Consider the following 15220-nt stretch of genomic DNA (forward strand, 5'->3'; position numbering starts at 1 on the left):
AAGGATATATTAACTCTCTGGCTTTGTGTCATAAAACAGCAAAAAGACACACAGCTGGGAGGTAACCACAAGATTGCACTAGAAAGAGAGGAAGGAATGACGATGATGATTATTGATTGATTGATAGATAAATAGATAGAACACCTGCTTCAGAGAGCTTTTTCCTCAGTATTTCTCTCTTCCACAACAGGTACCAATTTTCCTGTGTGCACTCATAAACCCACTTCTCGCCATTACTGATAGCTATGTTCTAAGCCACCAAGTGAGTAGGTACATCACACACTTTTACAGGAGTGCAGAGAGGTAGAATGGTTATTTAGCCTAGGGGTCACATTCCAAAACGACCTAGTTAGACTTTTACTTTTATCAACAAATAAAGTTTTGGCAGAGTCACGGTGACGTAAAGACAGGAGTCAAAGGAGCAAACACTAATAATGCAACTGAAACTTACTTCTCTGTAGTTCATAATGCATTTATATTTCCTATGAATCTATAAATTATCTTGCTGATAGCACAGTATCTTGCTTTGTCTTTGTGTGTGTTTCAACGTCGATGTGGTACCCCAAATGCACCCATATGTGAACATCGCTGGGAGGAGTGGGTTTCAATTGTTCTGGATACACACTGGGACGAGGGGAGTTGGTCAGACCTGATGCAAGCCTGGGGAAAGACAATGCCCTCCTATTGCCTCAAAATCCGCTGGATAAAGTCAGAATGAGGAAGAGCCAGGGTATCCCTGCAACACCCTGAAGAGAGGCAGTCCATGAGAGCTCTCATAAATTATACCGCACAAATTGTTTCACATTGTCTCTTCCTGGAAGTGAAAGGAAACAGCTGATGGTTCCGGGTCAAGTTGAGGCACCTCTGACCTCCAGCCCCCAGAGCCACAGCGCCGCCTGCTGGTGGAGCCCCACCAGAACTGACATAGACGGGTCCAGCCTCCAGGTGCACCCACACCCTTTTCTTGCACCACGAAGCTGAGCAGCCTCTCTCTACTCCCTGTGACCATCCTCCTTCGCCTCCGCGTGGTTCAGCCTGGAATCCTGAAGAGTCTGAGTGAGTGAGGCATGGCAATCCTGGGTGTGGTTGGGGTTAGGGAACATTTCCTCTGAGGAATCCATGGAAAGAGCTGGCCCTGATGCTTGGAAGTGACTTATGGTTGCCCTTGACTCACCCTGTGGCATTTTTCTCCAGCTGCACAGAAACCTGGATATTGCCCAGAGTTTACTCTGTCCTGCCCTTTCACCCTCTTACCTGTGCACTGGCATGATAAAGCCTGCTTGGGGGTCAAGAAGTGTTGCTTCTTCAATGGTCAACATCAGTGTATGGAGACCTGGTGGACTTTGGATTGAGGTGAGGAGCCCCAGATCTGCCCTTCTCGGTTGCCCCTGAAACCTTCCTGCAGAAGCATTCATCTTAGAAGGAGTTGAGAACTGCCCATGCCCCTGGAAATCGTTGAGATCAGAGCTTTCGAATTGGGTTGGCCCACAGATCTGCCTCTGAATAGTGAAGGGGGTGGCTCAATAGACATCCTTGCTCAGAATATGCACTGTCCATTTCACATAAGGAGCACTACCCTTCTCTGTATGAAGGGGGCATTTGGACAAGATAATCCCTAAGCTGCTCAAGGGTTATTGAATTTTTATTGTTATTATTTTAATTTTTCATGGTACCTTTCACAGCACTTTTCTCTTCATATTTAAATTGTAAGGTAAGGGATTATAAATTCATCATTCCTTAGGATGGCTTGCCTAGAGTCCCTGATCCCCAGTCCCTGATTCTGGGGCAGCATATCTCAGTTTTCTTTGAAGGAGAGTATTTAGCAGGTTTCTGCCACAGTGCCTCGGGACACAAAATCATGTCCCCTGCAATGCCATGTCTCCTGGCATTGACAAAGTAGAAGCCAGGCTGAACCTTCCCTGAACCTTTGCACCTTCCTACATCCCTGATTCTCTCTTCTCTCTCAAGGTGGAAACTCCTTAACCAAGCCTGAGGAGACACCGGTGCTACAGGCTCAGATTTGGATAACTGGTCTCCAATTTGCCCATGATGTTCCCAGGCCCAAGTCGTCCTTTTAGAGTTAAATGCTTGTTAATATGACAAGAAGACAAAGAGATAAAACATTGTATATTTAAAACCACAGAAAAATCTATAAGACTACTGAATTTTCTCTCTCTCTCTCTCTCTCTCTCTCTCTCTCTCTCTTTCCATCCTTTTGGCTTTTTCCCTTAGGATCTGAAAAAAGGATGTGATTACTATTTCACATTTAGTTAAGGACCACAAAGGTAGTAGAAGTCTGGACAAGTCTTCCAAAATTTTATTTGTAACTATTATAAACAAATGTTGAAAAGTCAATTATTCCCTAGCATGCTTTAAGTTGACATCTAACACTTTTATCATAATTGCATAATAGTTACAGGGAATAAACCTTTAAGAATGTGATGAATATTGTCATTTCATTTAAAAAGCATACCTTAATCTTTGTAATGTTTCTAATGGAATTTAATCATCTTGACTTGATAGTCATAACTATTAAGGAAAAGAAAAAGCATGCTCTTTTCTCCCTTCTTCTTGCTCTTCTTCTCCCTTTTTTAATCATTTCCTGAACTATTCAAACCAAAACTATGGGTGAGTAGGTTTGTTTAGGACTCACTCTGAAAAGCAGATGTCTAGACAGGATTAGACAATCAAGAGTGTATGTCAGGGAAAATGCCTGTGAGGGGCAAAGGGAGGCAGCCAAAATGGCAAGGACAGCATGAGACCATGATGCAGGGCTGCCTGCTCTGAGGGAGGAGAGAAGGAAGGAGTAAGAGTCTCAGAATGAAGTACAACATTAGTAAAGTGCCAGCCAGGCTTAAAGACAAGGCTTGAACTGAAGTCACCTATCAGAAGAGACCCAGGTCTCAGAATGGGCCTGCCTTAGTGTTCGGGCCGCACTCAGTTGTTGACTGGGAATAAACTGAGGGAAGCGTCCATGACTTCTGCACAGACATAGTGGCAGATGCAGAGGACAGTAGCTGGGGGCATCCATCAGTTACACACCCTGAAGCAGCAGGAGATCTGAGCAGTGCATTTCCATGCTCACAACTGTCCTCTACCTTGTGCTGCACAGTTACTTCTCCAGGTATGGTGATGAAGGCTGGTTATCCCAGCTACTTGGGAGGCTGAGGTGAGAGAATCTCTTGAGCCAGGAAGACAGAGGTTGCAGTGAGAGGAGACTGCACCACTGCACTCCAGCATGGGCAACAGAGCCAGACCCTGTCAAAAGAAAGAAAGAAAGAAAGAAAGAGAAAGAAAGAAGGAAGGAAGGAAGGAAGGAAGGAAGGAAGGAAGGAAGGAAGGAAGGAAGGAAGGAAGGAAAGAAGAAAAGAAGGAAGGAAAGAAGGAAGGAAGGAAGAGAGAGAGAAAGAAAAGAAAAGAAAGAAAAGAAAGCTGCTTAATGTCAGCTTCTTGAGTGTTTCATCTTGGCTGTCAGTATCTAATCCATCATAGATGCTTCCCAATGGGTGTTAATATGTAATACACAAATCTTCACAGTAAGTGTCCGCTCACATGTCGGTCCACTTGCCCTACCACAGACATCCTTGCTACTGATTTTCTAGTCCTTTGCCTCTCAAGCTCCTTTTTAAAAAACTGGGTTTTAATATTATTTAGGTATTTAATATTATTTATGTATAACAAAGCCAACATATCAGGAGATGACTGCCATTTAAAAGAGAGTTTGTTATACTCACATATCTCAAAGGAGAGTCACACCTTGCCATGGGAAGGGTAGGGCAGGGGGGCACATAGGAAGCACCTTTTTCCATCAAGAGATAGAGAGAGTGAGGGAGAAATGTGAGCAAACCCTTTTTGTGGTTCCTGAAAGAAGGAGCAGGTGAGGCAGGGTAAGTGTCTCAAGATTGGCCAGTTTGAATAATTTCAGTGGTCTCTGAGGCAAAGGTGCTGTCCCTAGCTGTCTCTCAGTCAGTACCATGATGTTTCCTATGGCCCCAAACCCTAGTAGACCAAGGGTCTAGCTTATCTCAGCAGAACACAACACTGGACTGGCCCCCAGAGACCCAGGCTCCAGGCTAGCCCCTATGGCCAGGACCCAGGACAACCCTTGTGAACATAGTCTTCAGGCCAGCTCCCACACACCCACTCCCCAGGGTCAGCCCCAGTAAACCCAGGCTCCAGGCAGGTCCCCACAGATCCAGACTCTAAGCCAGCGCACATGTCTCCAGGAAACTGGCCAGCATCTGCAATGCCAGGATCCAGACAAGCCCCCACAGACCCAGTCACTACAGCTGCCACAACACCAGGCCAAACCCAGACTCTAGGCCAGATTCTGTGTTCTCAGAGTCTAGAATACAAAGGGTCCAGGATTGCTCTAGCAGACCCAGGATCCAGGTCCATTCCAGTAGACCCAAATACCAGTCCAATTCCCCATGCTCTGAGGATCCAGTACCATCCCTGAACACCCAGGCTCAAGGTCAGACACCATGGACCCAGGACACAGGCCCAACTCCTTGGACTAAGGCCACAGGCCTGCCCAATGGACCCGGGTTTCAGGCTCATCTCAGTACTTGGTCAGCCCCTTCAGACTCAGGCTCAAGGGCCACCCCAAGACCAAACCAACCCCCAGAGACCCGGGTTTCAGGCTAGCTCCTATGAATACAGATTCCAGGCCCAACCTCACCCAGGTAACAGGTCCAACCACCTGCTGACCCAGGCACCAGGCTAGGCTGCCCAAGGACTCAAGCCTGCCCACAGACCACACCCAATGGTCTCCCCAGAATCTCTGGACAGACTGACTGGGGAAGGACTCTGAAAAGCCTGCAATAAGTCCCTACTTCTTCAAATATACAGATAGTAACGTAAGGGAACAAGAAACATGAAAAATTAGAGAGGTGTGATACCTTCAAAAGAACACAGTAATCTCCTAATAACTGACCTCAAAGAAGTGGAGAAATACAATACCGCCTGACAAAGGATTCAAACTAATTATTCTTAGCAAGCTTGATGAACTTCAAAAAATACTACTAGTACAGAGAAATAATTCATGAAATCAGAAAAAGAGTAAATGACCAAAATGAGAAATTTAGTAAAGTCATTTTTTAAAAATCAGACATTCTGCAGCTGAAAAATGTAATGAATGAAATTTATAATTCAATAAAGAGCATCAACAGCAGAATTGATCAAGCAGAAGAAAGAACCCGTAAACTCAAAGAAAAGTTATTTTAAAATATACACTCAGATGAGAAAAAAGAAAAAAATGAAGAGTAGTGAAGAAAGATTATGAAATGTCTAGGACAGCATCAAAAGAGCAAATATTCGAGTTATGAGATTTTAAGTAGAAGAGACATAAAGGGGTAAAAAGCTTATTTAAATAAATAATAGCAGAAAACTTTCCAAATCTGGGAAAGGACATAAATATATAGGTATAGGAAAGTCAAAGGCTTTCAATAAAATTTAAACCAAACAACACTACACCAAGATATATTACAATCAGTCTGTCAAAAATCAAAAGCAGAGAGAGGATCCTGAAATAAGGGAATTCCAATAAGGCTAACAGTGAACTTTGCAGCAGAAACTTTAAAGACAAGGAAAGTGAAATGATATATTCACAGTGCTGAAGGAAAAAAAGTAACTGTCCTTCAGGAATGAAAGACAAATTACAACTTGTCCAGATAAACAAAAGCTGGAGGACTTTATTGGCATGAGACTAGTATTACAAAAAAAATGCTAAAGGAAGTTCATCAAGCAGAAAGAAAAAGATTTTAATAAGTAAGATAAAACGTATGAAAGTATAAAACTCACTAATGAAAGTAAGTACATAGTCAAATTCAGAATACTCTAATACTATAATGGTGGTGTGTAAATCAAATATTTTTAGTATGAAGGCTAAAACACAGAACTATGAAATAATAAAAGCTACAATAATTTGTCAAAGAGTACATAATATAAAAAGATGTAAGTTGTAACATTAAAATTTTTAATGTGGGAGCCAGGCATAGTAGCTCATGCCTATAATCCCAGCTACTCAGGAGACTGAAGCAGGAAGATCACTTGAGCCCAGGACTTTGAGACCAGCCTGGGCAATGTAGCAAGACCCCATCTTTTAAAAAAGGGGGACAGGGTGGAATCAAAGTGTAGAGTTTTAATGTGATCAAAGTTAAGTTGTTATCAGTTTAAGGAAGACACAGTAAATAAAAATATTATTTTATGTTTATGAATTAAAGAATTTATATTGTTAAAATGTTCATACTACTCGAAGTAATCTACAGATCCAATGAAATGCCTATCAAAATTCCAAGGATATTTTTCATAGAAATAGAAATAAAAGGCCCTAGAATTTACAGGGAAATTCTAGGAAATTACAGGGAACCACAAAAGACCCTTTGGTTTACATGGAACCACAAAAGACCTTTTGTTACAGACTGCTTTAACAAAAGCAATCTTGAGCAAAAGTGACAAATCTTTCTGTCAGGAGGCATCACACTACCTGATTTCAAAATACGCTACAAAGCCATAGTAATCAAAATAGCATGGTACTGGCATAAAAATAGACACGTAGGCCAATAGAACAAAATAGACATCCCAGAAATAAATCCATGCATTTACAGTCAACTGAGTTTTGACAAAGGTGCCAAAAATACCCAATGGGGAAGAGACTGTCTCTTCAGTAATAATGTTGGCAAAGCTGGATCTCCATATGCAGAAGACTAAAATTGGACCCTTATCTTACACCACATGTAAAAATCAACAAAGTGGGCTAAAGACTTAAACATAAGAATTGAAACTGTAAAGCTACTAGAAAAAAATATAGTGGGAAAGGTCCACGGCATTGGTCTGGGCAATATTTTGGATATGACCCCAAAAATATATGCAATAAGAGCAAAAATAGACAAATGAAATTACATCAAACTAACAAGCTTCTGCACAAAAAAAAGGAAACAACAGATTGAAGACACAACTTATGAAATGGTAGAAAATATTTACAAACCATACATCTGATAGGGGATTAATATCTAAAATATATAAGGAACTCAAACAACTCAATAGAAAAAATATAACCCAATTAAAGAGTGAACAAAGAATCTGAATAGATATTTTCAATAGAATACATACAAATAACCCATAAGTATATTTGAAAACAATTTCATGGTTCCACTATTATAAGGTATCTTATGTGAGTTGTCTAAGGTAGTCAAACTCATTTAAGCAAAAAGTATGATGGTGGTTTCCAAGGGTTTCAGGAAGGGGGAAATGGGGAGTTGCTATTCAATGAGTAGTTTCAGTCATGCAAGATGAAAAGGTTCTAGAGATCTGCTGTACAACATAGTGCCTAGAGTTAATATGGTACTACACACTTAAAAACGTGTTCCAAGGGTAGATCTCATGCTAAGTGTTCTTAGCACAATAAAATAATTTTTAATCCAAATTTAAATTTTCAGAAATTTAAGAATATTACATAATACATAATTTAGAATACAAATTTAAGAACATTAATAATACATAAGAATGTTATTTAGAAACATGGAGATAGATATTAGAAACAGTTAGAAGAGCTAAAAGTAGTTACCTCTCATATCAGGACCTCTGGGTATCAGGAAACAAGGTAAATAGGAGCAATGTAGGAGATTCCCATTGTAAACCTGGTTTTCCACTTTACATTTTATACGGTGTACATATATTATTGTGATAATACTTTAAATAGAATTTCATATCTTTAAAACTAGGGGAAAAGTAGCTAAAGAATAGGCATAACTTTTTCCTGGTTGATCCTCCTTTAAGGAAGCATTTGCACCTCTGTCTGGCTCAGTGGAAGGTGGAGAAGGGGTTCGGATGATCAGGTTACCTAATTTTTAGGCATTAAATATTCTGGGATCCCACAATGTCTAACAAGGGCATTAATTCAGCTTATACTATTCAGTCAGGCACACTGTCAGGGCAAAGATTACTATGATGTCACCTCCCATTAACCGAAAGGTACACTCGCGCGCACACACACACACACACACACACACACACGAGTCTCTCCTGTTGAAGCAAGTGCTTTAACAAGCAGAATACGTTCATACATGGTAGATAAATAAGGAATTAAACCACTAACATGTAAAATTGGGTTAATACAATTTTTCATAAGGTGACTGTGCCTTGTCCTGTCATATAATACCAATCAAATGCAAAAATATTGAACACGGTATCTCTGGAGTGACACACAAAATACACACACTTCATCTCCCCTCTCTTATCTCAGTTTACCTATAGGCATTGCCCTACCAAGTATGTAATATGCTGTTGTCCTGAGTTCTATCTTGATAGAAGTATTTAATACTGTGTTCAATGTTCCAGAAACAAGAATCTAAAACATGATTTTAAAAGAAATGCCTTAAGGCCAGGCATGGTAGCTCACGCCTGTATTCCCAGCACTTTGGGAGGCTAACAAGCGTGGATCACTTGAGATCAGGAGTTTGAGAGCAGCCTGGCCAAGATGGTGAAACTCCATCTTTACGAAAAATTCAAAAATTAGCCAGCTTGCAGTCCCAGCTACTTGGGAGGCTGAGGCAGGAGAATCTCTTGAACCCAGGAAGCAGAGGTTGCAATGAGCGGAGATTGCACCACTGCACTCCAGCCTGGGCGACAAAGGGAGACTCTGTCTCAAAAAAATGAATGAATAAAAATTTTAAAATAAATAAATAAAAGACATGCCTTAAATATTGACAAGTTTGAAATAATAAAATATTTTCAAATAAATGAGAGCTTATGCTATTTGCCACAGCAATAAGCTAAACGTTGTACTCCATCAGAGACCGCTAGTGAGCCTAACACATCAGTTACTATCAGCTTCAAGTGAGACTGATAAACAATTGTGGTGGATTAAAGGTCAAGTTTTGTTTGTTTGTTTGTTTGTTTTGTTTTTTGTTTTTTTGAGACAAAGTCTCACTCTGTTGCCCAGGCTGGAGTGCAGTGGCATGATCTCAGCTCGCTGCAACCTCTACCTTCCAGGTTCAAGTAGCCTCCCAAGTAGCTGGGATTACAGGCGTGTACTACCACACCCAGCTAATTTTTGTGTTTTCGGTGGAGACAGCGTTTCGCCATGTTGGCCAACTGGTCTTGAACTCCTGACCTCAAGTGATCCGCCCGCCTCGGTCTCCCAAAGTGCTGGGACTACAGGCATGAGCCACCATGCCCAGCCAAAGATCAAGATTTTAATGTCAAGAGCATCAGGATAGAAATTTGCAGTTATCCAGTTTCATCCAAGGTTATACAGCTTCCTTCCAAAAGGGAGGAACTGACAAATCAATACAGCAGATTGCTATTTTAAGCCAGTACAGAAGTAAGAGATAGAAGACAATGACTTCCCGTATAACAACATTTAGTCCCAAGAATGATGATGTCCTTCATTCCGCCTTTTGTGCATACCCCAAAAGCCACAGTATTTCACCATACCCACTTACCAAGCAAACTCCCCATCTTTTGTCAAAGTAAAGTGCTGTATTTACTACAGAATTTCTTTATTAGGAACTGAAGATGTTTAAAACTGTGGCCATGTTTTTATTGGGTGTGGGTTCTGTTTGTCTGATGTATTACTTATGAGACTGCACAAGTTTTGAATGTTCTACTTCAACTCTATTTTTTCTAGAAGCCCTATTATTTGCAGCAAGCAAAACTCTGTAACCTAACGATTTTCAGGAATGTATATTCCATGTTTACTAGAAATATATCTTTCCTTATATTCTCTCTCTGTTTTAGGCTAGGCCATTTTGGTTCAAGGCTTTCCACTTTCTTGAAGCATATAAATAAATGATGCCCAAAAAAGACAATGAACGTGACATCCGGTTAATGTAATTCACAAAAAACAGGTTGAAAAGAAAATCCATAGATATATCTCAATTGATGAGGAAAAAGGCATTTGATAAAAATTCAACATCCTTTCATGAGAAAAACTCTTAGCTAACTAGAATTAAAAGGGAACTTTATTTGCCTGATTCAGCAGAACATGGGATGAATTCCACAAGGTCACATGGCATGAGCTAAGGAATGCCTTTATTGGGTGAAACCAGTGAGCCAAGGATCAGCACTCCTAAGCATGGGATACTCCCAGCAGACACTCCCATCATTACTCGCTTCAGCCTACATTGAGGGGTTCTGAGGCCATGCACAGCTATGAGTCAGTGAGGCAGGACAGCAGCGTTTCTCAACACCAATACTACTGGCACTTGGAGACAGATCATTGTTCGTTGTGAAAAACTGTCCAGTGCATTGTTAGATATTTAGCAGCAACCTCAGTCTCTAGACACTGGATGTCAGAAGCACATCTGCCCCAGTTGTGACAACCAAATATGTCTCCAGACATTGCCAAAGTCCCCTGTGGACAAAACAACCACCTTTTGAGAAGGTAATTTACTACTGCAAAACAGGAACATTGTCCCCTGCAATTTTACCTTCTTATAATAAGACTATGAGAAGTTCCTTATGGGGCTCGCTTCCTAGACAAATGTAACCTAAATGTAAGCCTAATTGTAAGCCTAAATGTAAGCCTAAATGTATTTATATATATAAATATATAAACACATTTTTGCTATGTATATATGTATGTGTGTAAACTTATTTTTGCTATTGACTTGCAGTTCTTTATATATTTTGAAAATTAACCCCTTATCTGGTATGTAGTTTGCAAATATTTTTCCCATCTCACAGGTTGCCTTTATTACTAGATATTTTACATGTTACTGCTTTTAAAGTATTACATTTTTCTAACCAATATTTCTAGTGTATAGAAATGCAGTTGACTTTCATATATTGATTTTGTGTCAGTTAATCTTGAAAAAATTGTCTAACTGTCATGATATATCTGTAGTTTCTTTTGTGTTTCTATTGGACTATTGTATTATTTGCAAACAATGGCTTTTCTCTTCTTCAATTCTAATACATATTTCTTTTCTTTTTCCTTATATATATGTGTGTGCATATGCATATATACACACACACACACACACACACACATATATAAAGACCCAATTAAAGGTGAATAAGACTTAAACAGACATTTCTCCAAAGAAGATATACAAATGGCCAACAGGTATGTGAAAACATGCTCAACATGTCTAATAATCAGGAAAATGCAAATCAAAACCATAAGATCACCTCATACCTGTTAGGATGGCCATTATTTTAAAAAGAAAAGAAAAAGAAAACAAGTACCGGTGAGAATGTGGAGAAATTGGAACTCTTACACTGTCAGTGAGATTTAAAGGAGTATAGCCACTAAGGAAAACAGTATGGAAGTTCTTCAAAAAATTAAAAATAGAACTACCACATGATTCAGCAATCCCACTTCTGGGTTATTATCCAAAAGAATTTGAATCAGGATCCCAAAGAGATATTCGCACCTGCAAGTTCATTGCTGCAATATTCACAATAGCTAAGAAATGGAAACCTAAATGTGCATTGACCCATTGACAGACAAATGGGGGAAGGAAAAAAGATTTTATATATACACACACACACACACACACACACACACACACATATATGCATACCATCGAATATTATTCAGCCATAAAAAAGAAGAAAATTCTGTCGCATGCTGCAACATGGGTGAACCTTAAGGACATTATGCTAAGCAAAATAAGCTAATTACAAAAGGACAAATACTGCATTGTTCCACTTTTATGAAGTGTCTAAAGTAGTCACTTATAGAAGCAGAAAACAGAATGGTGGTTCCAAGGGTCTGGGGGAGGGAAAATGGGGAGTTGCTATTCAGTGGGTTTCAGTCATGCAAGACAGAAAACTTCTAGAGACCTACTGTATGACACTGTGCCCATAATTAACAACACTGTAGTATTCACTTAAAAATATTTTGGGGCCGGGCATGGTGGCTCACACCTGTAATCCCAGCACTTTGGGAGGCTGAGGCGGGCACATTATGAGGTCAGGAGATCGAGACCATCCTGGCTAACACAGTGAAACCCCATCTCTACTAACAATACAAAAAATTAGCCAGGCGTGGTGGTGAGTGCCTGTAGTCCCAGCTACTCAGGAGGCTGAGGCAGGAGAATGGCATGAATCCGGGAGGCGGAGCTTGCAGTGAGCTGAGATCACACCACTGCACTCCAGCCTGGGTGACAAAGCGAGACTCCATCTCAAAAAAAAAAAAAAAAAAAAAAAAGTTAAGAGGTCACGTCTTATAGTATATATTTCTTACCACAATATTTTTAAAAACACAGTGTTGAGCAAAGCATGCAAAACACAAAAGAATACTTAGGCTGTAATTATGTTTACATAAAGTTAAACAACATGCACCATTAAGCAAGCCATAGCAAGAGAGCAAAACTTTAAAGGAAAACATGAGGATGATTAACAGAAAGTTCAAGATAGTGGTTACCTCTGAAGTAGGGATGGTAATGTCCTATTCTAAATTGATAGGTTCATAGGTGTTTATTATTCTTTTTCAAAAGGTATAAAAAGTTTATTACATTCTTTTATATGTAGGATTTATTTTACAATAATTTTAAAGGAAGTATCATCAACAGTCAACTACAAATGACATTTTGAGGAGAACTGGAGAAACGAATATGAACTGGCTATGAGGTGACATGCAGAAACTCTTAATTATCTTAGATAGGATCATGGCTTTGTGACTATATTGAAGAAAGTCCTTATTCTTAGAATTCGCATGCTGATGTATTTAGGAAATAGGAACATAATGTATTTGATTTCATTTCAAATATTTCAGCAAATGTAGCTATAGGTATTCTAAAATATCCCAAAATATTAATAATTGTTAAATCCAGTTGTAGGTATACAAGTTATTATTGTTCTGATATTTCAATTTTTCTGTATGTTTAAAAAGTTCATAATAAGAAGCTGGAGGAGACAATAGCCAATATATTCCAACATTCTAGTATTTGTTTATTAACTTCCCAGACTCCATCCCTGGTATCCAAGTGATCTGAGCTCAAGGATACAACTGGTGAGATTATAACCAAAGATTCACCATCTAATAAGGAGTCGGCTCACTTCCAGGAATGGAGGGATCCTCCCCTGCCTCCACTTAACCCCAACTCAGTCCCTTCCACACTTTGGTATGTGGAACACACCAAATCCAAATCTTTGCATTACTCAGAGGTCCTATTAGTAAATGACAGAAATCCAATTCAGACCAGCTTAGCCAGAAAGGTGAATTTATTGGGTGGTAACCTAACCCTGAGTATGAGTGGGGCTGATCTCAGGAAAAAGGTTAGTAAAGGACTAGATTTCCTCAAAATTACTCCCTGCCTATCTCTCATGTCTTCTTATCAGCAACTTAGATTTATCTTCTCAGAATTTCTCTCTCACCAGGGCTGGGACCAAATTTCTGGAGTTTCTGGGCTCATATCTGCAACTTTTCCAACAGGAAGGATTTCCCTCTCTTTAGTGCCCATTCAAAGAAAGGACTCCAAAATTCTGGTCTCAGACACACACGCACAGACACACACACACACACACACACACACACACACACACACACATACATGTCTTCTTCCAAAGCCAGGAATTTGGGGGGATGCAGGGGCAAAGGAGGGAAAACAAATCCTATGAAGACGATACAGTATAATTATAATGCCCATTGTATGAATGAGGGAACGGAGGCTTAGGAAGGTGAAGCTGCTTTCAAAGTTACACAGCTGGGGCCGGGCGCGGTGGCTCAAGCCTGTAATCCCAGCACTTTGGGAGGCCGAGACGGGCGGATCACGAGTTCAGGAGATCGAGACCATCCTGGCTAACACGGTGAAACCCCGTCTCTACTAAAATACAAAAAAATTAGCCGGGCGAGGTGGCAGGCGCCTGTAGTCCCAGCTACTCGGGAGGCTGAGGCAGGAGAATGGCATGAACCCGGGAGGCGGGGCTTGCAGTGAGCTGAGATCCAGCCACTGCACTCCAGCCTGGGCAACAGAGCCAGACTCCGTCTCAAAAAAAAAAAAAAAAAAAAAAAAAAAAAAAAAAAAAAAAAAAAAAAACAAAGTTACACAGCTGGTGACAGGTCCAAAATCTGCTTTCCTCCAGGCCACATGAGATTGGTGGGGGCAGGAGCACACAGGGCTGGAACGCAAGGCTGAGAGCGAATGTTCAGGACAGACATTTTAAGCACTGCCATTCAGATTCTTCCTTGGGGTGAGGAGAGAACTGAGAGCAAATCCGGGGCAACACAGGAAGGAGGGAAGATTTTGGTCCCAGGTGAATCAGGCATGAGCAGGGACTGTTAGAGAACATGGTGGGGTTGAGGAGGTCTGGTCCTGCCACTGCCTTGTGTGTGAACTTGAGTAATTTCATGCCCTTTCTGTGCTTCCTTTCCTCATTCCATAAGACAGTTTGGCCCTGGTGGTGCCTAATGGTCAATCAGGTGGCCATTTCTTCTCCTTGTGTGAAGAACGAGGGTTGCTCTTTGATTTCTTCATCTATTCCAGTGAGGAGACCTTAGGGAAAGCCCCAAGTCCCTCCTCAAAAGTGTCCATTTCCAAATAGAGCTGGGAAGTGCAGCCTCCCTTGCCATTTTGAGCTTTCAGCTCCACCCACTGGCGTGCCCAGCAGGGACACTATAAAGCCAGGCTCAGCCCAGCTCCCAGCCAAGCACCTGCCCAGCAACATGGGGTCCAGCAGCTTCTTGGTCCTCATGGTGTCTCTCGCTCTTGTGACCCTGGTGGCTGCGGAAGGAGTTAAAGGGGGTGAGCAGGCATGGTGGAGCTGGGTGGGGCTGGGCTGGGGAGAGGTCCTGAGGGGCCCTCTGGGGCTGGAGTTCTCACCTCACCTTGTAGCTTCCTCCACTAAGTATAGAAAAAGCAGGGGTTTGCCCAGCTGACAACGTACGCTGCTTCAAGTCCGATCCTCCCCAGTGTCACACAGACCAGGACTGTCTGGGGGAAAGGAAGTGTTGTTACCTGCACTGTGGCTTCAAGTGTGTGATTCCTGTGAAGAAACTGGAAGAAGGTAAGGAGACCCGCCTCCCAGGGCTGGGGCTGTGCCTTCCCCTGCCTCTATCTGGCCCATGAAACTTCAGAGGAATTAGTCTCTTTAGCTGGTTTGGGGAGGGATGGCTAAAGATGGCAGGGCCCTCGGAGACCAACTAGTCTGAACAGCTCCATTGTACAAAGGAGGAAACAAGGATGAAGACGTGTCAGGGCCATGCCCAGAGCCAGGATGGGAGGCCAAGTCTCCAGGCTCCTCCTCCACTGGGTGTCCTCAGAAATGA

General features: G+C 41.3%; 1 protein-coding gene across 1 annotated transcript; it reads left to right on the forward strand.

The window, feature by feature from the left end:
- Positions 1–14617: 14617 nt before the first annotated feature.
- On the forward strand, positions 14618–15220 carry WFDC12 (WAP four-disulfide core domain 12). Its single transcript, XM_025400428.1, has 3 exons — positions 14618–14709; positions 14801–14958; positions 15123–15220. The coding sequence occupies exons 1-3, from the start codon at positions 14618–14620 to the stop codon at positions 15218–15220; spliced, it is 348 nt and encodes a 115-aa protein (XP_025256213.1).

The sequence above is a fragment of the Theropithecus gelada genome, chromosome 10, assembly GCF_003255815.1.
Source record: "Theropithecus gelada isolate Dixy chromosome 10, Tgel_1.0, whole genome shotgun sequence".
In the NCBI taxonomy this organism is placed as follows: Eukaryota; Metazoa; Chordata; class Mammalia; order Primates; family Cercopithecidae; genus Theropithecus; species Theropithecus gelada.